This window comes from Myotis yumanensis, unplaced genomic scaffold, assembly GCF_028538775.1.
Source record: "Myotis yumanensis isolate MYYU_CA2020_CCGP unplaced genomic scaffold, mMyoYum1.0.hap1 SCAF_13, whole genome shotgun sequence".
NCBI classification, from domain to species: domain Eukaryota; kingdom Metazoa; phylum Chordata; class Mammalia; order Chiroptera; family Vespertilionidae; genus Myotis; species Myotis yumanensis.
Genome location: NW_027223764.1, coordinates 22,096,572 through 22,118,688, shown reverse-complemented (window position 1 = coordinate 22,118,688; position 22,117 = coordinate 22,096,572). Strand labels below are relative to the sequence as shown.

The following is a 22,117-nucleotide window of genomic DNA, read 5'->3' as shown; positions in this document are numbered from 1 at the left end:
GAGAAGGGTAATAATTCTGCTCAAGGTTACATGGCTAATGAGCAAATATGTGAGGATTTGAATTTGAGTCTTTCTAGCCCCAAATCCCTCGTTCCTAAATACTGACTGTACTGCTCCGATACTACTGCAGTCTGAGCTATGTCTTTGAAACCCCTCTTTTCTTGCTGTTGATCTGATGTGGATTCAGGAACCTCCAGGGGGCTTTGTGTCACCCTTATGCCCCTGGTCCTTCACATTAGGAAGTTCTTGAGTCCGAGAAATAATGTGTAAAAGGGGGGGAGGGGTCCAGAGATTTCTACCACTGGTAACTGTACTCTCCTTCAGAAACTGAGATGGCTCTACCCGTTGGGAAATGAAAGCAATAGTCAGGAAACGTATGGAGCTTTGGACCTTGGGGGAGCCTCTACACAAATCACTTTTGTGCCCGGAAACCAGACAATTGAGTCTCCAGAGAATGCTCTGTACTTTCGTCTGTATGGCAAGGACTACAATGTGTACACACACAGCTTCTTGTGCTACGGGAAGGATCAAGCGCTCTTGAAGAAACTAATCAAGGACACTCAGGCAAGTATAACTGAATCCAGACCTGACTTTTCCACATCTGGGCTGCCAGCCCTCACATCCTGTTGTTTTCTCTTCTACTTCAGTGATTGATTTGAAGTTGGTTACTGTACTTTCCAAACCTTTTCTAAGTACATCTGGTAGACCCGTAAGAATCATTCCCTCCAGACATCACCTCCTATATTTGTTTACTGCACAATCTCCAAGGACACGACTCAGATCCTTTCTTGGGAAATAATTTCTCAGCCCTGTGGGGTTGACAATAAAAATTACATGCTAGGGCATTGTAGTAGGGGAGGGTGTGAGCAGTTTATAACCTCTTTCCCATTTTTTAATCTCTATTTCCTACAAATTGCAGAAAACAGGGTTGTTAGAAACAACCTGGAGAGGAGGAGAAAAAAATGCTTCAGGGAAAACACAAAGTTAATGGATCAACACTTCATATCTTGTCCCCAGACGCTTTCTGCATTTTGAAGGCAAGAAAGTTAAACATACTTGCAGTTATGCGAGTACCAGGCACACCCTGATAAACAAACACAGAACAAGGATGTCACATCCAGCTGTTCCCTGTCTCCACTGAAAGGACAACAGTTCTCTGTTCTCCTCCAAAGCCTGCTCTCTGGCTCTCAGAAGCACTATCCATAAGATGACTTCCACAGGAACAGGGGCTGAGAGATGACTACTGAGCACCAAGGCTCCAGAAGCCTCTGATCCACAGCAGTCCCCTTTATTCTCTTGAACATATTGGGTTGTGGGTTAAAGACCCATTTTGATTCTCCTGACAAATAATCTGAGGCACTTCCAGGTCTTGGAGCTTCTTATTTATTTTTTTTTGCTTGGAGGTGGGGGCGGGGACATAGGCCAATTCCTGGAGAACTATCTAGGCTCAGAATTTTGAGTCTATGTGGTTTTCCCTCATTCCTAAACACTGACTGGACTGCTTCGATACTGCTGCAGTCTGAGCTATGTCTTTGAAGCCCCTCTTTTTTTGCTGTTGATCTGATGTGGACTCAGGCACCTCCAGAGAGTAAATCTGTTTCTGACCTATGTGATTAGAACTGAGGAACATTCCAAATCAATGGCATTTCTGGGCCCAGCTTGAATTATATTTGCTTTCTATGAATAGAAAAAGTTTATTTACATTTGATGCTACTTCTGGTGCCTGTGATACAAATCTGACTATTCCCAAGACTGAAAAAGCCAGACAGAGGCATACTGAAGCCAATGCCGAGTGCTGGGATATTGTACAATTCTTACACATTAATGAAGTCAGACTGGTGCTTTTGTACCCAAAACTTTGCACATGACCCCTTCAAATGATTTTTTCCATTCAGGTTTCAAATGGAACCATCAATGACCCGTGTTTCAACCGTGGGTACAGCAGGGTAATGAACATAAGTGACCTTACCAACAGCCCCTGCACCAAGACATATAAGACGACTCTTCCATTCCTTCAGTTGAAAATCCAAGGCACTGGAAACTATCAGCAATGCCAGGAAAGTGTCTTTAGACTCTTCAATAATAGTGACTGCCCTTACTCCCACTGTGCCTTCGATAAAATTTTCTTGCCACAAATTCAAGGACAATTTGGGGTAAGTTGTGAAATGATAAAGGTATATTGGTTGGGATGATTTTGGCTGCAAGTTATAGAATATGTGACTATAAAGAGTTTAAATAATAGGATTTATTTTTCTCTCACATGATATAAGCCTTGAGGTAGAAAACTCAGGATTAGTTCTTTGGCTTGATAATTTGATGACTCAGGATCAGCTTTTCCATGACCTTCTAGTGAAGTTAGGATGGCAGCTACTGCTCTCAGCATTGTCTTCACAAGCAAAGCCAAAGAAGGAAAGAAGGAAGTTTCTCTTGCATACATCTTGTTTTGCAGAAATGCCAACAAAAATCTTTACGGATGTCACTGGCCAGAATTTAGTCAAATTCACACCTCTAAACCCATCTATGATAAAGGGGAATGGGTTACCATGGTCGTTTAGGGTGGGGAACATCATTTGGTCTGGCCCTGTCAAGGCATTAGGGGTGAGTTAATTAAATATTTAACCAAACACAGCAGGCTAATTTTTAAGTTGATAATTTTGTATGTCCCATGAATGATATTATAAATATCCAAATGGCCCTTGGCAGAAAAATGGTTCCCAACCCATGCTCTATAAAGACATTTAGGAAGTAGAAACTCAGAAAACCCCAAGGAAATACTGAAGATACTCATTTTCATTACATTTTGAAGACTTGGGGGACTATTTGAATCCCAACTCGAAATTCCTTTTTTTCTTAATCACTTCAAAATAAGGTCACATATTTGAGCAGAGGCAGAAGAGATGCTTCTTGATCTACTCATTACTCCAATCTCATATTTTGTTCCTGGAGTCCAAGAATTACTGTAATCACAGTATAGTAGTTCAGTATATTGCAGAATTAGCTGCCATCAGTGGGGTGCCAATTACTGACTAAGCACTATACAGGCATTATCTCACACATACTTAAGATAACACTCAAAGAAGAGCTTTTATCTGCTTTTACACCTTTTCTCCCTTTTTCAGAAAACAGATCAGCACACGAGGAGAGAGGTTTAATTCTCCTCTAGGCCCCCAGTAGGAGAATTTCTCCCAAGGTCTCTTGGCCCAGCCCAATGTCACAGAAAGAGCTCCTTGGAAAGAGCACAGGCCCGCCCTAACCGGTTTAGCTCAGTGGAGAGAGTGTCGGCCTGCGGATTCAAGGGTCCCAGGTTCGATTCCGGTCAAGGGCATGTGCCTTGGTTGCGAGCACATCCCCAGTAGGGAGTGTGCAGGAGGCAGCTGATAGATATTTCTCTCTCATCGGTGTTTCTAACTCTCTATCCCTTTCCCTTCCTCTCTGTAAAAAAATAAAAATCAATAAAATATATATAAAAAAAGAAAGAAAGAAAGAGCACAGGCCCTATAGTAACCACACCCGGGGTTAATCCTGGCTTTGCCACTGGTGAACTATTTGAACTCTGGGAAAATGACAATGGGCAAGGTAACCTGCGCTTACTTTAACCATGGCCCAGACCACAGCTTCCCCTCTCCTCAAGTTTCCTGAGGGAAATACATGACAGGACAATGACTGATAGAGTAAAACTTGGTTATAAGCTGGTCCAAACCCAAATTTAAAACAAACCAGAACCTTACCTGGATGCCCTATAGCTGAGCTGGCACTGGCTGCTCATGTTGGCTTTTTTTTAGGCCACGGCCCCTGCCTTGGATCCAACTACTAGAAGAGAAAGGAGGGTACCACAAAAGGGAGGAAGGTGGCTGGGAATGCTGGGGACAGCCAAGGGCCCTTTTCATAGAAATGTAGGTTTAGTTCAATAGAGACATGCTGAATACAAAGGGCTGAAATAAATGAGTAATTGTTAATGAAAATTTGTTGTGGGCCACATGTGGCCTGGGGCTGCAAGTTTGACATGCTTGCTTTAAGGGATCACAAGACTCTTTGAAGAATGCGATGAAAGCTAAGGGTCTTCTAAGTAGAAATGCTGAAATCTTTGCATTCAATTTAAAAGACACCATGATCCCTGGAGGTGGACCTATGAACTCCACATTAGAGCCTTTAACCTAAAACAAAAAGTACATAAAAACTAGAGAGTAAAGTAGAACTATGAGCCCAAGCAGAGCAATGTCTGGGAGTGAATGCCACACAAGTGTCAGAGGTCAAGTTTATTTGGAAGTATGGAAAGCAAACACAGATACATATGCCAGAGACAAAACACCCTGCAATTGATGCCACTTCTGCCTCTAAAATGCGTCCTGCCAGGCAGATACAATCTAATATCTGTTAATACAAGTTAGAGAAGCAAGTTAGAATGGGGGTAGGAGTATACGTCAATTGGTTAGTTTGGGGAAGAATCTTGAGACTAGACTGTAATGCCTGTTCTTTCTGTATCTACAATGCTTCATTTAATATTTTTCCCCGATATGTTTTTTATTTGACCTTTGGAAAATGATTTAAGAAACCCCTTTTTTTCCTTTATGGACAAATTTGGCTTTAGGTTAACTTTCTGGATGTGTTTCCCTGGAAACCTGATAAAGGTGGAATTACCAGGCAACAGTTCTCATGATAAAAATGACTGAAATAGATTGCATCAGGTCTGGAAGAAATTATAAATGACCTATGCCTACTCTGTGGGCTTCTCTAATCTGCCCAAAGAGGCTCTATATATATGGGGCATGTAACAAAAGGCTTTATTTTTGTGGCACTTGTCACCACCATCCATCAAATACTATGTTATTTGTTGGAGTTCTGCTGCTTTCCACTAGAGGGCAGGATTTTCACCTGTTTTGATCACTGCTCAGAACAGGATACTCGGTAAATATTTGGTGAAAGAAAGAAAGAAGAATGAATGAATAAATGAATGATATGCAGCCAAAAGTCAAGGAAGAGGTAGAATAAAAAAAATGACAATTGTTTTTGGCAGTTAAGAGGTTACTGGTGATGTTGATCAGCAGAGTTTCAGAAGCCATGTCAGAGTGGGAAAAGGGCTCCTTGAGAGATTCTCCAAAGTTGAGGAAGCAGGGAGGAGGGTGGATAATTGATATCACAAAAACAAAAAATAGAATTGAGAGAGGATAGACTGCTGTACTGAAACTAACTCAATTAAATTGAACAGAAATGCATGACATGCAGAGCTTTGGGGGTAGGGAGTGGTATGGACTGGGAGGCCCTGCTGATTTGATCACTATGTATTGCAGTGAAGGCTCAGTATTTTGCTAAATTCACCTATAAAAATTTTCTGTTTGTTCATGTTTTAAAAATAATTTTTACTTATTCAAAAAGTAAATATCACATCTTAGCAAAAGCAAGAGAATTTCTTAATGGTAGATGAGCTCTAGGACTAATTTCAGAAAGTCTTTTGAAATGTAATAATGTAAGGAAATATCTATTATAAAGATTAATGCTAATTATAAAGAAACTAAAACTATATAGGGAGTTTAAAGATTCAACTCTACGCTGTCTGTAAGATCCAACTATATGCTACCTACAAGAAACTCACTTTAGATTTAAGGACACACATAGGCCAAAAGTGAAGGGAAAGGAAAAAATATTCCATGCAAATGGCAACCAAAAGAAAGCAAAGGTGGCTATACTTACCAGACAAAATAGACTTTAAGTCAAAAATTGTCACGAGACCAAGGACTTATATAATGATAAAAGGTCAATTCACCAGGAAGATACAACAATTATAAATATATATGTATCCCAAATCAAAGCACTTGAATATTTAAAGAAAACATTGACAGAACTGATGGGATAAACAACAATACAATAATAGTAGGAGGCTTTAGTACTTTACTTTCAATAATGGATTGAAGTACTATCCAGAAAATCCACAAAGGAACAGCATACTTGAACAACACTTCAGGGAGGCCAAATGGATCTAACAGACAAAAATACAGACCATTCCACCCAACAGCAGTGGAATCTACATTTTTCTCAAGTGCACATGGAACATTCTCTAAGACAGATATCAAAACAAGTCAACCAATTTAAGAGGACAGAAATCATACCAGGTATCTTCTCTTACCACAGTGGGGTGAAACTTGGAACCAACAGCAGAAGGAAATTATAAAACTCACAAATATGTGGAAATGTTTGAATAACTAAAATTCTCCACAAAAAACTAGCAAACTGAATGCAACAGCACATTAAATGGACAATATACCTGACTAAGTGGGATTTGTCCATGGGATGCAACAATGGTTCAACATACAAAATCAATTAATGTGATATGCCACATCACATCATCTCAATAGAAGTGGAAAAAAGCATTTGGTGAAATTTAATATTCTTTTATGGTAAAAACTCACAATAAACTAGGAATGGAAAGAAATGACCTCAACACAATAAAAGCCATATATGAAAAATGCACAGCTAACATTATACTCAGTGGTGAAAATGGAAAGACTTTCCTTTAAGATCAGAAACAAGGCAAGGATGCTCATTCTTACCACTTCTATTTAATATTTTCTGGAAGTCCTCCCTAGAGCAATTAGACAAGAAGAAGAAATAAAAGGCATCTACATCAGAAAGGGAGAAAACTGTCTCTGTTTGCAGATGACCTGATCTTATATAAAGAAATCCCTAAAGACTTCACACACAAAAATCTACTAAATGAATTCACTGAAATTGTAGGACATAACATCAACATACAAAGATCAGTTGCACTCCTATGCATTAACAATGAACTATTTGAAAAGTAAATTAGCAAATCCCATTTACAATAACATAAAAAAGAATTAAAACCTAGTAATACATTTAATGTGGACTTCTGTTGGAACTAGAAATGGAGGAGAATGTTTTCTCTATTTTGGATGGCAGGTGGCATTTATCAGTAAATTTGGACCAGACAGATTGAGCTGGGTGTGTGGAGTTGTCCTCTTCCTTATGGTTTTTTTTTAAATTCAGTGACTAAACCAGAAACTCGGTATTTGATCAATCTACCCAGTAGGTGGTTAGCTTTTTGTTTGAGCGATATCTGGTCTCCCCATAGCTGCACAGATAAGAGCATGCGCAGGGCTGGCTGCACTAGAAAAGGTGGGAAGGGACTCTGTTATAGGGGATTTGACTGTTCTTTCTTAATCGTATGTATTTGAAATGCTTTCTGGGTACGGCTGCCTGATCCCTTCTGTGTGGCAGAAAAATGCATTATCCAGGTAGTTTCTACTACTATAGATAGCCTGTAAATAAGGGCTTTGAAAAAATAACTTTAACAAACCAGTAAGATTCTGTGTCTCATACATAAACATTCTGTGTACTTAGCACTTGAAAATAAACAAATCCAGACTTTTTAAAATGCCACAGACTGTGAAAAGCCTGACTCTACTTTTTGAGAATTTGTCAACATCTGGTAAAATGCCTTATTCTTTAATGGGTGTTTTTTAGATCCTGGATTTAAAAAAAGAGTTTCTAGAAATGTAATCAGTTGTTCAGCTTAAATACAAGAGGTCTAACCTAGTCCTCAGTCCTCTTAAAGAAACAAATAAGAAAGTAGGGTTCATAATTAGGACTGCCTTTTGGGAGGAGAAAGCTAAGTATTGCTATTGCCAAATGATGTTTTTGATAATGTAAGGAAACACGGGGACCACAGGACCTTTTTTGTTTTAGAGTGTGAGAGATTAACTTAGTGCCTGTTGGCACACTTTTGATTGTAGAGGATAAATAGCATCAGCATCGACAAATCACATAGATACAAAGAACTGTATAGATTATGACAATATTAAAGGTTTACCCTGATTCGGCAGAGCAGCTTTTTAAAAGATACTGTGGGGACCCCAGACCAGCACATTTCAGGAAGAAATTCTCCACAGGTTGAAATGCCAAAAACAGAAAACATATTGTGTTGACTCACATAATTTAGTCAATTTTACCAGGGCTTTTTCGATGAAAACCAGTGACTGTATTGAACGTGCTCTGCTCTCACTGGGGAGGAATCTGGCTCCCTGCAGGCCAGGTGAGAGCAGGCAACAGCTGTCAACACCCCTGTTTGACAGGCTGGTTCACCGTCCCAGGCCAGCCCTTCAGCCACACACTGGAAAGAAGAAGGGAGGATACTTTTTCCTCGGTGTGGAAATGGAGCGATGAAAGTAGATTGTAAACAAAAATGTGACTCAGTATGTTGAAATGGTGCCTGTGTCAGCTGGGCCTTCACTGAATAACAAGCCAGCAGCCCTGAACAGTCCACTCCATTCACCTGCTCACCCTGAGGTTCGGGTCCAGCCAGCAGATGCCCTGTCCCCTGTACTTCTGTGTGCCTGCTCCCTCGAGGTCTATGAGTTGGGAATGCATGGGGAAACGATGTACACCTGACATAAACTGCCAGCAGACTTTCTAACTTGTATTTTAACTTGAAAAAGACAAAACAAAAACAACCTTTTGCTTAGATCATGTCCAAATTATGGACCGTATTTCTTATGTTTAGAAGTCATTCTTTACATTGAAATTTTTTAAAGGAAAAAACCACCTTCTGAGGTGTTGATCAAGTCCTCTGTGTAAATGTGTTCTCTCTCCATGCTGCCATTAAGGCAAATCAAAAGCTGCGAATAAAAAAAAATGTGTTCAAGAATGTGCGCTGATGAGAAAATGATTTACAGATCAAAGTCTTTGTGTCATGAAGCCACCAAATTTTAAAAAGAATGTCACCTTTTTTCCCCGTTGTGGAATCCAGAGATTGTAAAAAGAAAAAAAGACCTTTTGTTGCATTTTTGATGTTGGCACGAGGTTTTTGTCCACTTTTTTTTCATATGTCTGTGTATAAAAAATTCTGTCCATTGTTTACTATGGGGATTAGTATTACATTTTGAGGTAAACAAAAGAATTTGTATTGCTTGATAAACTGTTAGCCTGTAAATTTCCAAGGTTTCTTTACCTCAATTAAAGTAATGGACCAATAAATCTATTTAAAAAAAAAAGAAATGGAGGAGCAAATCAAACAAAAATATCAATGAAAATAATTTATTAAAAAGGACAAATACACTTACATTCATGTTTTAAAATTAGATATGTTTTATATATAGAATATTTTTTAAAAATGCCATTGTTAAAAAGCTGGCATGAACCTGTCTGATAGAGGACAATTTTCCTATTCTCTGAGTCAGAACTGAGCCCCCATGGGGGTCCCTGCTAACTCCTGTCCTTTACCCACCAACAGCCTGTTCTTTGCCCACCTGTATCTCTGCCCATGAAAATTACACAGGAATGCACTTGGCTTGTTTGAGAATCACATTTTTTTTCTATAGTCACTTCTACTTTAGTAATTTTACAGAAGGCAAAATATACTCTCTAATCCAAATACTGCTAGCAATGGGAAACCTTTTTACTCCTCTTCAATATGCACAGTGGACTCTGTGACTCGGCCCAGGGCCTGGCATACATAAGCAAATGACATGCTCTTACGACCTCCAAAATGATTTCTCCTAAACACTGGCATCCTTCAGGGAAAGGGAAAAAATACCAGAGTTAAGGTTTCAGATGCCTCATCTAGAAGCTCTGCTCAATTAGTTTTTCCTCTTTAAATACATACTATATTAAAAGGGTACAAAGAGAAGTTATAGGGTGGTATAAAGTATGATAAAAATTAGATGTATGTATTAGGATGGAGGTAAAATATTTTTTCCTATATCACATTTAATACTAATTGTCTCTAAGTGATAAAATTTAGGTTATTTTAATCAAATGTCTCCTTTTTCACTAATTTCAACTTTTAACTTTTTCTATAGTTCTCATTTATGATAATGATTTATAAAGATTTATAAACTTTTAAGATTTATAAATCTTTATTAAGATTTATAAACTTTTCAGGGGTACCTAACTCATGATAAATCTGCAATAAATATTTGTTAAAGATTGACTATTTAAAGGAAGCAATACAAAAACACCTTATAATTGCCATTCAGAGATAAGACTTAATACCCTTATATAGAATTTTCCAGTTTTTATTTATTTGAAAAATCATATAAAATAGTTTTTTGAAGATGGGATTTTTGTAACCTCTCCCTCTTTTTTCTTATCTCCTCTTTCCCCCATATTTCTTTCTCCCTGACTCTCCCATTAAAATTAGAGAAAATTAGCTACCAGCTGGCTCAGAAACGCATGCCAGCAGCAAAGTGACCCCTTTATTAGGGTCTAAAATATCAAAAACCCTGTGAATTGACTCAGCAAAGATTTCTAGGCACCTTCATTAAGGGTATGGCCTTCTGGAAAGGGACTCAGCGTCCCTCTGTCCTGGACATTGCAAAACTGCATTTTTCTCTTGCAGGCATTTTCAGCTTATTACTATGTGATGAATTTTTTAAATCTCACATCAGAGGAACACCTCTCTCTGGAAGATATAACTGACAGGATGGAAGAGTTCTGCTCTCGGCCTTGGAAAGATGTAAGTAACTAGAAATAGCATTTGTTACCATTGTTCTGTGTCCTTGACAACAAGGAGGATGTGAGTCTGCCCTTTAAGTCGTGCTAATTTGACCACAATACAGCAAACATGTTAGGGAAGTCCAAATGGTGCATTCAGAAGTGAGTTCATCAGCATTTCTTGATAACTTGGCATTCAGTGGCTTAAAACAAGGTCTTATTTTTCTCACCTAAAGTGAGGTCTGGTGGTAGGCAGCTGCTGGCATGGGGTCAGCAGTTTGACTCTATCTCAGCCATTCTTCAGTTCTGTTGTTATGTCTCTTTTCATTTCCTCTCTCTCTCTCTCTCTCTCTCTCTCTCTCTGTTATTCCTTACCTGAGGATATTTTTTCCATTGATTTTTAGAGAAAGAGTCGAAGGGAGGGGGGAGGTGGAAAGCGAGAAACATTAATGTGAGAGAGACACATCGAATGGTCGCCTCCAGCACATGCCCCGAAGGGGGTGGGCTTGAACCTGCAACCCTAGTATGTGCCCTTGATCATCAATCGAATCTGAGACCCTTTGGTGCTCGGGCTGATACTCTAACCACCAAAAACACTGGCCAGGGCTATGTCTATTTTCTGATGGACACAAGATCTAGCTTCAGGGATTGCAGCTATGTTCAAGGTCAGAAGAAGGGTAGAGCCAGATATGTCTGTTCCTTTTCATAGGAAGCAAAATCTATCCCAGAGGCTCCTTAACAGTTTCTCTAATATCTCTCATTGGCCAAGACTGGCTGGGAAAGCAGGGTGCAGGATTTTATGACTGGTTTAGAGTCTTAGATCCATCACTGAGCTGCTTCCTGGACCTGGGCATGTTGTCACCCACTCCCCTATCCAAACACCCAAATCAGAGTTGTATTAGCAAGAAAGATGGGCAATTCACAGAACCTGCCACAGACACCACTGCCTAGGCCCTGATATCTCCTACTCATAAATTTGAAAGCACAAACTTTTTCTTGTCTGAGGCACTGAGTCATTCAAGATTTGGCACTATTTGATGAAAGTTTCCAGGAAGAAGAGAGCTATGGGGTCTACTCTGATTTTAAAAAAGACATCATCTAGGAGTAGTGCAAAACAGCGGCTGTTTTAAGCTAACACAGTTGCAAAAGTGCATGATTTCATTCTGAAAAAATGTAATTAACTAAAAATGGATGCTGTTCCCATCTGCACTGACAAAGGGGGAAGGAAGGTTGTGCAAGAGCCTGGAGGTTTGGAATTCTCCTTAGGTATTTTGTCTGAGTTAAAGAAAGGGTAATCAGGGCTTTTCAAAAGACCTGCTCAAATATGCCCCAACACCTTACAAAACAGTTAGGGGAGGCATTTTGCAGTTGGTGATGATCTGTGGAGGAAGACCTTGAAGTTGTGGAAATTAGACATCAGGCTGCCAAGAAAGTAAATTTAGGCTGCACTTTGAAAAAAAAATTACTTCATGTTCCAAAGGAAAGCTCTGTCAGATTTCTCTCCTTACTCTCATCCACTTTATTTTTTAAAAATATGTTACTGATTTCAGAGAGGAAGGGAGAGAGAGAGATAGAAACATCAATGATGAGAGAGAATTATTGATCGGCTGCCTCCTGCACACACACTGGGGGATCGAGCCCACAACCAGGACATGTGCCCTGACCGGAAATTAAACTGTAATCTCCTGGTTCATAGGTTGATGCTCAACCACTGAGCCATGCCGGCCAGGCTCACCCACTTTTTATTTCCTCAGATTACATTTACATTTGGTTGAGAACTTTATAGTAAGCAGACCTGCAGGTCTACTCAATTAAGTCACATGAGGAATTGCTCAGAGGCTGGCCGTGGAAGCAAGGTCAGGAAAACCTGCATTTGTGAGAAATTCTGAAACATTTGGTGGGGAGGGATGTGGGAATACAGGGTGGATGGGGGTGGAGTTGCAGGTGAGTGAGACCCAGACCCTCACACAGAGCCTAGAATGTTGAGATGGGTGTTATGACCCAGTATTTTTTCTAAACGCATTGTCCATTGGTGTGGAAAGCAGTGTGTGTGTGTGTGTGTGTGTGTGTGTGTGTGTGTGTGTGTGAAATATTCTGTTACGGGGTAACTCTTTTCTTCTTTTCCTGCTAACTTCAACATGAGGAAGGACTGATACCCCAGTCTGACTTTAGTTTGGGAATGTCCTTCTAGACACCTTCGGCAGACAATTGTTAAGCATATATTATGTGCTGAAAGGTGCTGCTTTATAATACTATAACCGTACTGCCTGTCCTTACTTTGGCAGGGGAAATAAAATGTAAAGGAGGGCGAACCATCGCCCTATTTGGAGAGCACATAGTATTGAATCCACAAGCGTTAACATTATCAATTCTGGGGTGTAAAAGGTGATGGAATGAAGAAATACAAACTGTCTTAATGTAAAGTACAGCACAGGTAAATAGTCAATGATATTAAAATAATTACGTATGGTGTCAGGTGAGAACTAGACTTACTGGGGTGATCACTTTGTAAGTTACATAAATGTGTAATCGCTATGTTGTACACCTGAAACTAATATATTTTATGTCAACTGTAACTGAAAAAAACAATAACATGATCAATTCTGGATTGATGAACTAGGTAGATGACTTTGGCTTCTATATTGTTAGCTTGTATCGTAATTAGTCCTCAGCAAGTTAGACTGCATAGCCAATGTATAGTCCCTAGAACAGTGTTTCTCAACCTTCCTAATGCTGCGACACTTTAATAAAGTTCTTCATGTTGTGGTGACCCCCAATTTCATTGTTACAAATTGAACATAATTAAAGCATAGTGATTAATCACAAAAACAATATGTAATTATATATGTGTTTTCCGATGGTCTTAGGCGACCCCTGTGAAAGGGTCATTCGACCCCCAAAGGGGTCGCGACCCACAGGTTGAGAACTGCTGCCCTAGAAGGAAGAAGGAGATAGAAGTGTTGAAGAATTCAGAGAAATTAGGCCAAAATAGCATTCCCCCAAGGGACGAGCAAGCCTTTAAGAGCCTCTGAGGTTGCAACAGTGGATTTGTGGGATTCTGTATCCCATAGGGGTTGTTTGACAGGCCTGCCAAGACTACATCTAATGGGAGAAGAGGTCTTTTGACAAAGAAAAAGCAAAGTGCAGACAGAAAGGGGTAGGGACCTGGAAAGGCGAAGTCAACGGATATCACACCAAGGTCTCAGGAGAATGTCATATGCATAGGAGTTGATGAAAGAGTAATTTCAAGGACTGTAATAAAAAGGAAGGTTCCAAGCTGGGTCATTTGAAGAATTCCATCAGAGCAGGACAAAGCAGGCGTGGAATTAGGTGTGGAATTAGTTTTCCAGGGATTGAGGGCTGGCACTAGCCAAGTGAGAGACAGACTCCAGCTACCAGTTAGTGTTTAGAGATAGGACGTTCCTTGTGAGGGGAGAGAAATCTGAGCAAAAGCGGGGGTCACCACAACATGAGGAACTGTATTAAAGCATTAGGAAGGTTGAGAACCACTGTCCTAGGGGATGCTGATGCTACTAGTCCAGAGATTAAACTGGGTGGCTTTTTGTGACACTATTTCCTTAAGATGCGTATAGAGGCTCTGAATCCGACTGGTTAAGAGCACATAGAAAACTCTGAGTAAATGAAGATTAATGGATTTCTTTTATGCAAGAATTTTCACACCTCTAACATGCTAATCTAGTGGTGCAACGCAAGTTTTACGAGGGATGAAAGTATTTCTGGCCTACTAAACAGAAACGACTTCTTTCCTGGACTTCTTATTACTATCGCATAGAATCTTAGAGGAAAAGTTCCCTAAACAGACTCTGAACTATAAACCCCTGCACCCACTGAAGGAGTGCAGCACCATTTCCAAACCCTCTGCAGAGGCCAACTTGCAGGTCTGCATGAGCTGGGGCTCTCCTCTCTCTAGATCAACTGAAAACGAAGTGGAGAAGTGCCTGTTGTACAAATATGATATATTTTTCACTTCACTTACAGCTGAAGACACAGTTTCGTGATGTGAAGGAGAAGTACCTGAGTGAATACTGCTTTTCCGGAACCTATGTTATCACTCTCCTTTTTGGAGGCTATCATTTCACATCTGATTCCTGGAAGGATATTCATTTCATGGAGGAGGTAATCTGGGTACTTGGTGGGTTGGGGTTGGGTGATGAGATTGGGTTGTGACTGAAGCAGCTGTGGGCTTGAAAGAGGTGGGAGTCAACCTAATTTAAGTTTTTGCCTGATGTCCTGTTCTACCACTTCACTTCTAACCCAAGCTGGCATTTTGTGCCAAACCCTCCGGGGCTTTGTTGAGTGTAGCTTCAAAGATGAACAATCTGAAAACTCACTGTGAATAAGGGGATGAGTAGCTGTGAATGGGAGGTCTTTGCTTAGAAGCCAAACTCAGCATGAGCTTTAAGGGGGGGAGAAAAAAAAAAAGTAACCTCACTGCTGTGCTTTATCATAGCGCCACCTGCAGGTATCCAGGCAGAGAATCATTTACATTTGCTGCATGACTCATGGGCAATTCACTTGAAAAAATTTCAAGAACAGTATTTCTCTATATTTTATGCCCATACCCAATAATGGCAAAAACAATCTACCCCCTTATTAAATACTAAAGGCCCGGTGCACGAAGTTTGTGCACGGGGGGGGAGGGGGGGAGGAGGTAGAGGCGCTGAGTTGTCCCTCAGCCCAGCCTGCACCCTCTCCAATCTGGAACCCCTTGGGGGATGTCTGACTAAACCAACAATCGGACATCCCTCTCACAATCCGGGACTGCTGGCTCCTAACCGCTTGCTTGCCTGCCTGCCTGCCTGCCTGCCTGATAGCCTCCTAACCTCTCCCATTGGCCTGATTGATGCCTAACTGCTCCCCTGCTGGCCTGATCTTGCCCCCAACTGCCCTTCCCTGCTGGCCTGGTTGCCCCTAACTGCCCTCCCCTGCAGGCCTGATCTTGCCCCCAACTGCCCTCCCCTGCCAGCCTGGTTGACCCCAGCTGCGCTGCCCTGCAGGCCTGGTCGCCCCCAGCTGCCCGCCCCTGCTGGCCCGATCACCCCCAACTGCCATCTTGTAGTGGCCATCTTGTGACGACGTCACGGCGGCCATCACGTGATGCCACCTAGGCTGTTATTATATAGGATGATGATTTCAAGTAAAACAAAACATTGAATCAGAAGACCATAGCCTTGAGGCTACTCCACTCTTGCCAAGACTGACCTTGCTTATTTGAACACAAATCTTTCCCTGTTTTAATATCCCAGTCTTCCTTTCATTCTATCAGACAGGGACGTGTCTATGTCAAATTTACAAGTGATTTATATTCTCTGAACTCCAGTGAATAAGCCAATGCTCCTAAACCCCAGGTGATAACTAACTCTGGAACCTTCCTTGACATACACAGTCAGATAAGGTTCCTGTCCCTTATAAAGGGAAGTGGGCTTTTTACAAATTATTAATTCCCATTACTGATAAGAGCTTAGGAGACAGAAGCATTTCCACATGGTCCTGGCTGGAATGTAAATTGGCACAACGTTTGGGGAGACTATTGGCAGGATGTACTAAGAGCCCTAAATATGCACCTTAATTTATCCAATTACTCCATTTTTAGGATTTATAAGTAATGGATAAAGTAAAAATTAACATATAAGGCAATTCACGCCAGTGATAATGTTATAGAAATTCCTTGAGACATAGGATGATTTTACAAGGTATTGTTAAGTGAATGATTCTACATACAATTTAATTCCATTTTTTTTGGATAAGAAAAAAACCTCACAGAGAGGACTATGTCACAAAATGATAATAGCAGCAATTTCTGAGTGGTGAAGTATACTGGTTTATCTTTTCTTTTTAGGATTATACATACTTTCTAACTTTTCTACTATGACCATTCACAACTCATGTAATAAAAACATTTCCAGCCCTGACCGGTTTGGCTCAGTGGATAGAGCATCAGCCTGCAGACTGAAGGGTCCCAGGTTCGATTCCAGTAGGGGGTGTGCAGGAGGCAGCTGATCGATGTTTCTCTCTCATAGATGTTTCTAATTCTCTATAAAAAAAATCAATAAAATATATTTTTAAAAAATTTCCAAAATTATTTATTATTCATAGACTACCTATATTCCAGTAAGTATTTAAAAAATATATTTTTATTGATTTCAGAGAGGAAGGGAGAGGAAGAGATTGATAGAAATATCAATGATAGAGAATCATTGATCGGCTGCCTACAGAATGCCCCACACTGGGGATCGAGCCCACAACCCAGGCATATGCCCTGACCTGGAATCAACTGTGACCTCCTGGTTCATAGGTTGATGCTCAACCACTAAGTCTTGCCAGCCAGGTTATTCCAATAAGTTTTGAGGCAACTGGAAATTATTTCCAGGAACATGGCAGGATCAGAGCATGTTTTATCATTTAATAAGAATCCTTTCTCATGTATATGCAGTCTTCCAACTTCCATAAAGCAATACTGTCTTGCTGGGATTATTCCCCAATTTCCCCTACTTGAATCATAAAGAAGTCCTGGTTTATATGGATGAGATTCCTGGTCCTGACATAGATGTAAAAGGCCAGGGACCAGCATTATTCTCTTACCTTTGTCTGATTTCTGTCACCTCCTACCTCCCTCCCTTCGTCACCCTTGACCCTTGACATTCACACAAACAACAAATAAGGAATGCAAATCTCCAAAGACCTATTTATGTTCTTCTATTTAAGTTCTGCAGGAGAAGTGGGCAGTCTGTCACCAAGATCCTCTCTAAATTTTGGGAATACAGTAGTGAGGCTCCAAACTCTCCTTCTTAATCACTTGCCCCTGCTTCATTTGCCCCACAACCAAATTCTCAGTGTAGAACGTAGAAGTAATCCCTGTAGAGAGCTGAATGTAGTGCTTCTCCACTTTCTGGTGGCTCAGTGTTATGGATGGGTGTGTGTGTGGGGGGGGGGGGGGGGGGGGAGGTATGTGTGTGAAAGCTCATTAAATCCTCAGACCAGAAACAACAGATTTTCCTCACTGTTCGCAGATCCGGCAAACTGACGTGGGATGGACTTTGGGCTACATGCTGAACCTGACCAACATGATCCCAGCTGAGCAGCCGGTGTCCACACCTCTCTCCCATTCCACTTATGTCTCCCTCATGGTCCTCTTCTCCCTGATCCTGGTCGCAGCGGTTTTCATAGGCTTGATCATCTTTCACAAGCCTTCATATTTCCAGAAAGACAGGGTATAGCAGGAGCAGCTGAAAATCTGCTGGCTGGAATGAGGGAAAAAAAACTTGTCCAGGGAGCACTTTCCTCTGCAGTGGTGTCCAAGGTCACCCTTCCTTGCTCACCAAGGCCAGTTTTGACCTGTATGAAGCCTCTCTGGCTTTGCTGAAGTCTTTCCTTGGAAAGTATTCACCACCTTCTGCCTCAAGAACTTCCTGATGGACATTGTCTCTTTTGTGAGTCTTTCCCAAACCTTCTCCCTTTTCTTTTATGTGTCCTGTGTTCGTGTAGGTCTAAAAACCTGCCATCTTTCATGATCATTGCTTTAGAAAAGAATAATATTCATTTTATCCAGAAGGAGAGAGTCCTGAATCCTGTGCTGAGAATTTGTGCTGGCTAAAAGAAGAATCTCACTGCAATCTTACAGACCCTTTTACTCTCATTTTGCATTTATTAAGAAAGCCATACAATGCCTTTGGAGAGGGCAGACACACATCCCATTCCCAGTCTGCCCTTTGCATGGGAGAATTTTCCAGACTAGGCAAGTATATCCTAGGACCAAAGAGTCTTGTAAGGGAATTTATGTGCTTGTGCAGTTAATATTCAATCCAATCCAAAACAGGGATGTGGATGAATCACATATTCTTGGGTGATGCCAAAATGCTACAGAATGAAACATCCAGACCAGAGATTTTTAAAAAGCTGATGTACATATAGGCATTCAGATACCAGGACATATACTACATGGTGGATGTATACATGTCAGGAAGGAAAATATAGTTACAATGGAGGGTTGAGAAATGCACCCTGGAGTTTTGTTTTTACTGTAGTAAAATACACGTAATTCACCATTTTAACAGGTACAATTCAGCAGCACTGTATTTACAATGTTGTGCAATCATCTCCACTGTCTAATTCCAGAATATTTTCATCACCAAAAAATTGGCTGGAGACAAGACCATTCCTGGGTAGGTCAAAGCCCAACCTTTCAGTTAATAGGCAAATATACTAGTCAACTGCACCACAAAGATGCTATTGAGTTTAAAGCCATGCCATATCTGTTGTCCCAGTGTTTACTTTAGCGAGAGAGCTGCATTAGTGCAGCGTGACCTGCCTTTTTGCTGTCACAGTATTTACACATCAAAATGTGCCAGGAACCAGTAAGTGTCGATGCCACTTCTGTCATACAAGTAGGAGTTGTATTTACTTATTCCATGTTATATTTTGTGAGAGAAGCAGCAGCTATGGACCTTGTCACAGAAATATGAAGAGACCCTGTGCCTCCTTTCTTTAAGGATTGGTGAGAGTTACTTTTTGAGCCGGATGGGGTGGTGAAGTGCTACTCTGAACTTGCCCCAGGAGTGACTACTGAGCTGATGTGGGGTGGGTTTGGTGAGGAGAGGGGGACGCAGGGAGGGGGGAGGAAAAGCTCTCCCACAAACTAGAAGCCAAATATCCCTACATCTCTTGAGTAATCAAGTCATTTTTTTACAGTATCCAGCTGAATATAAGTGTTGTACCTTGATCAGGAATAAGAAGTCAAATTAGGGCATGTTTAACCTCTTTCTAGTAGTAGTAACTATATTGTTATAGCTAGTATTTATTGAGCATTTGTTATGTACTATGCTCTGTGTCCAGGCGCATTACATTAATTTTCTCATTTAATCTTCACAAAAATTTGAAGGTAGGTACTACCATTCCACTTCATAGAAACAGCAAGTGAGACTCAGAGATGCTACGTAACTTGCTCAAATGATTGAGGCAAAGTCTGGCATGCACTTTATCATTATTTTCTCTCCCGTATATACTACTAGACACTCTCATAACTTCAAAGCATGTGCTTAACTCTCTGCATGAGTACAGGGCTTATAGGCATGGTAGAAAGGGAAGTACACAGAAGACCTGTTTCCTGATGGATTTGGGATTTAATATTGCTTTAAGCCCACAAAGGCGCTCATGGCAACACTGATACTCTGTTCATGTACTTTTCACGTACTTTGCATGGTAACATATGTGACGTATGATGCTTATCAATGATTCCCATACTCCTGGCTTAATTATACTGCTTGCTCACTGCACAGCAGTTCAGAATCAAATAAATAGTAATTGATGATAATAATGAAAATAAAAGGTCATAAAAATAAGAGCCAGTAGCAGCTCCTTTCTTCCTTATGTCTACATATACAAAGCACTTTCAGGCACATTACCTATTCTGGTCCTAAAAACCCCCACGAGGTGTTAAGTATTATTTCTATTTTACAAACAAAGGGCATATAAACTAGTATATGGCAGAGCCAACTCATATCTCTGCCCCAAGTTTATTGCTTTTTCTTTTCTAAACCTTACCCCTTAGCAAGTTGGAATTAGAACTCACAAGTTTCCTTCTGTAAACACCTAAATCTTTTCTTATTCCATTTCTGTCTTATTGCCTGGATCCAAAAAATAAAAAATAAAAAAATCTTAAAGGTATTTGGGAGCCAAACTCCACTTATTATAAGTATCAAATCATGATTAGCAGACACAACCTCATCTGTAGTAGAGACAGAGGATTTTGAGGCAGATCTAGGAATCTGCTTCTAGCCATTCTGAATGAGGAAGGCCAAGAAAAATAGATTATATCAAAATTTTAATATTGTATTACCTACTGGTTATAAATGATTGCCATTCCTTCTTAGACTTTCACCCATACTTGATTCTGGTGACCCCATTCCTTTAGAAGGTGGGAAACTTTTTATTTTTATGAACCCACTGGGGGAAAAATCTGAAGTGGTTACTTCTGTAGACAAAAGAATTGAAGTTAATTAGGTGTGCGTGTGCGTGTGTGTGTGTGTGTGTGTGAGAGAGAGAGAGAGAGAGAGAGAGAATGAATTATAAAAGTTTCACCTTAATAAGGTATACTTCATTTTAATGTTGTATCAGTCAAGACCTCTGTAAGAAAAATATGGTACAATCAAACTGAGTGACTATGGATGGTTTAATAAAGTGACTACTATATCCAAAATATTAGCATTTCGACATGTAGTTAATATAAAATTAATGAGATGTTTATTTTTTTCATATTAAGCTTTTGAAGTCTGTTGTGTATAATTGTACTTACTCTACATCTTAATTAAGATTAACTATATTTCAAGTGCTCAGGCACATGTGACTCATGGCTACCATATTGGACAGCACAGGTATAAAAATACATTCAAAGCCAAAAGGACACGTATAATAATCCTTCTTCTTTCTCTTGAGGGGGGAGATTTTTTTTGAGGGGGGATTTTTTTTAAAGACAGCTACAGATGCTATAACCTTCTTGCTCTTATTATTATATATGAAGATTAACATTATTCTTAAACAAGCTTTTAAGATTCTAGCCCCACATTTCACTTTATTCCTCAGGTTTTGTTGCCTTTTTTGTGAAGGGAGAGATGTCTATTATTCAGATCAACATGCCTGACCTTTGGAAAATTCAATCTGGATTCAACAATAAAACGATAATATAAGTAATTTGGATGCTCCTATTTTATAGTCAAGTGTACATTGAATATTAAAATAGAGATAATAGCTCACAGAGCAAAGTTTACCATAAAATAGTAAAATCACTATTAAAATATATTCTCCTTTATTGTCAGTTTAAAAGATGAGCTGAATTTCATCCAAACTGGTCAGATCCCTGTCTGATTCAGATTCTAATCATTGCTATCTTGTTAGAACATGACAGTTGCTCCTAGTTAGCTGTGCTCATTAACCATATGTTTCAGTTTGTTAGTTTTAGTTTTAAAATTAGTAATAACAGCCCAGCCAATGTGCTCAGTGGTTGAGCATCGACCTATGAGCCAGGAGGTCACAGTTCGATTCTCGACCAGGGCACATACCTGGGTTGTGGGCTTGACCCCCAGTGTGGGGTATGCAGGAAGCAGAAATCAATGATTCTCTCTTAACACTGATGTTTCTCTCTCTCTCCCCCTTCATCTCTGAAATCAATTAAAAAATGTATCTATTAAAATGACAACAAACTCAAAGTTTCAGTGGCTTACCATAGTAAATGTTGATTTTCTTGTTCACGGGTCTGCAAGTCAACTGGGTAGCTCTGCTTCAGGCCTGCTGCATGTGCCTCAGTCTTCTTGCCTGGTGTCTTCCTGAGCCATGTTCTCATGCTGAATGGCAGAGGTACAAGAGAGTGAGAGGAAACCTACAATACCTCTTAAAACCTTGGCCAGGATGGCCCATCACTTCCACCCACATTCTATTGATCTGAATAAGTCATATGACCAAGCACAACATTAGCAAGTTGGAAAAACACTGGGAAGAATGGCCAAGTTATATGGCAAAGGATATGATTGATTCAAACACAGAAAAGGAGTGAAGCACTGGGCCTAGGTTTCCAATCTACCAAAGTGTCTCATCAACTAAAACATAAAGTGTGTTTTCTGTAAATTAATCTACTTACCTTTCTAAGGAATATTCTTTT

The 22,117-nt window shown here is 40.2% G+C and overlaps 1 protein-coding gene across 4 annotated transcripts in view; it reads left to right on the top strand.

The window, feature by feature from the left end:
* ENTPD1 (ectonucleoside triphosphate diphosphohydrolase 1) overlaps nt 1-20,662 on the top strand; it is an 83,788-nt gene extending 63,126 nt beyond the window's left edge. For all 4 annotated transcript variants that reach the window (XM_070432613.1, XM_070432611.1, XM_070432612.1 and 1 more), the window contains 5 exons: nt 325-564; nt 1,896-2,153; nt 10,352-10,468; nt 14,446-14,583; nt 17,478-20,662. In XM_070432613.1, coding sequence (XP_070288714.1) covers nt 325-564; nt 1,896-2,153; nt 10,352-10,468; nt 14,446-14,583; nt 17,478-17,684 — 960 coding nt within the window. In that variant the 3' untranslated portion in view covers nt 17,685-20,662. The remainder of the gene's footprint in view (nt 1-324; nt 565-1,895; nt 2,154-10,351; nt 10,469-14,445; nt 14,584-17,477) is intronic.
* The last annotated feature ends 1,455 nt before the right edge of the window (nt 20,663-22,117 follow it).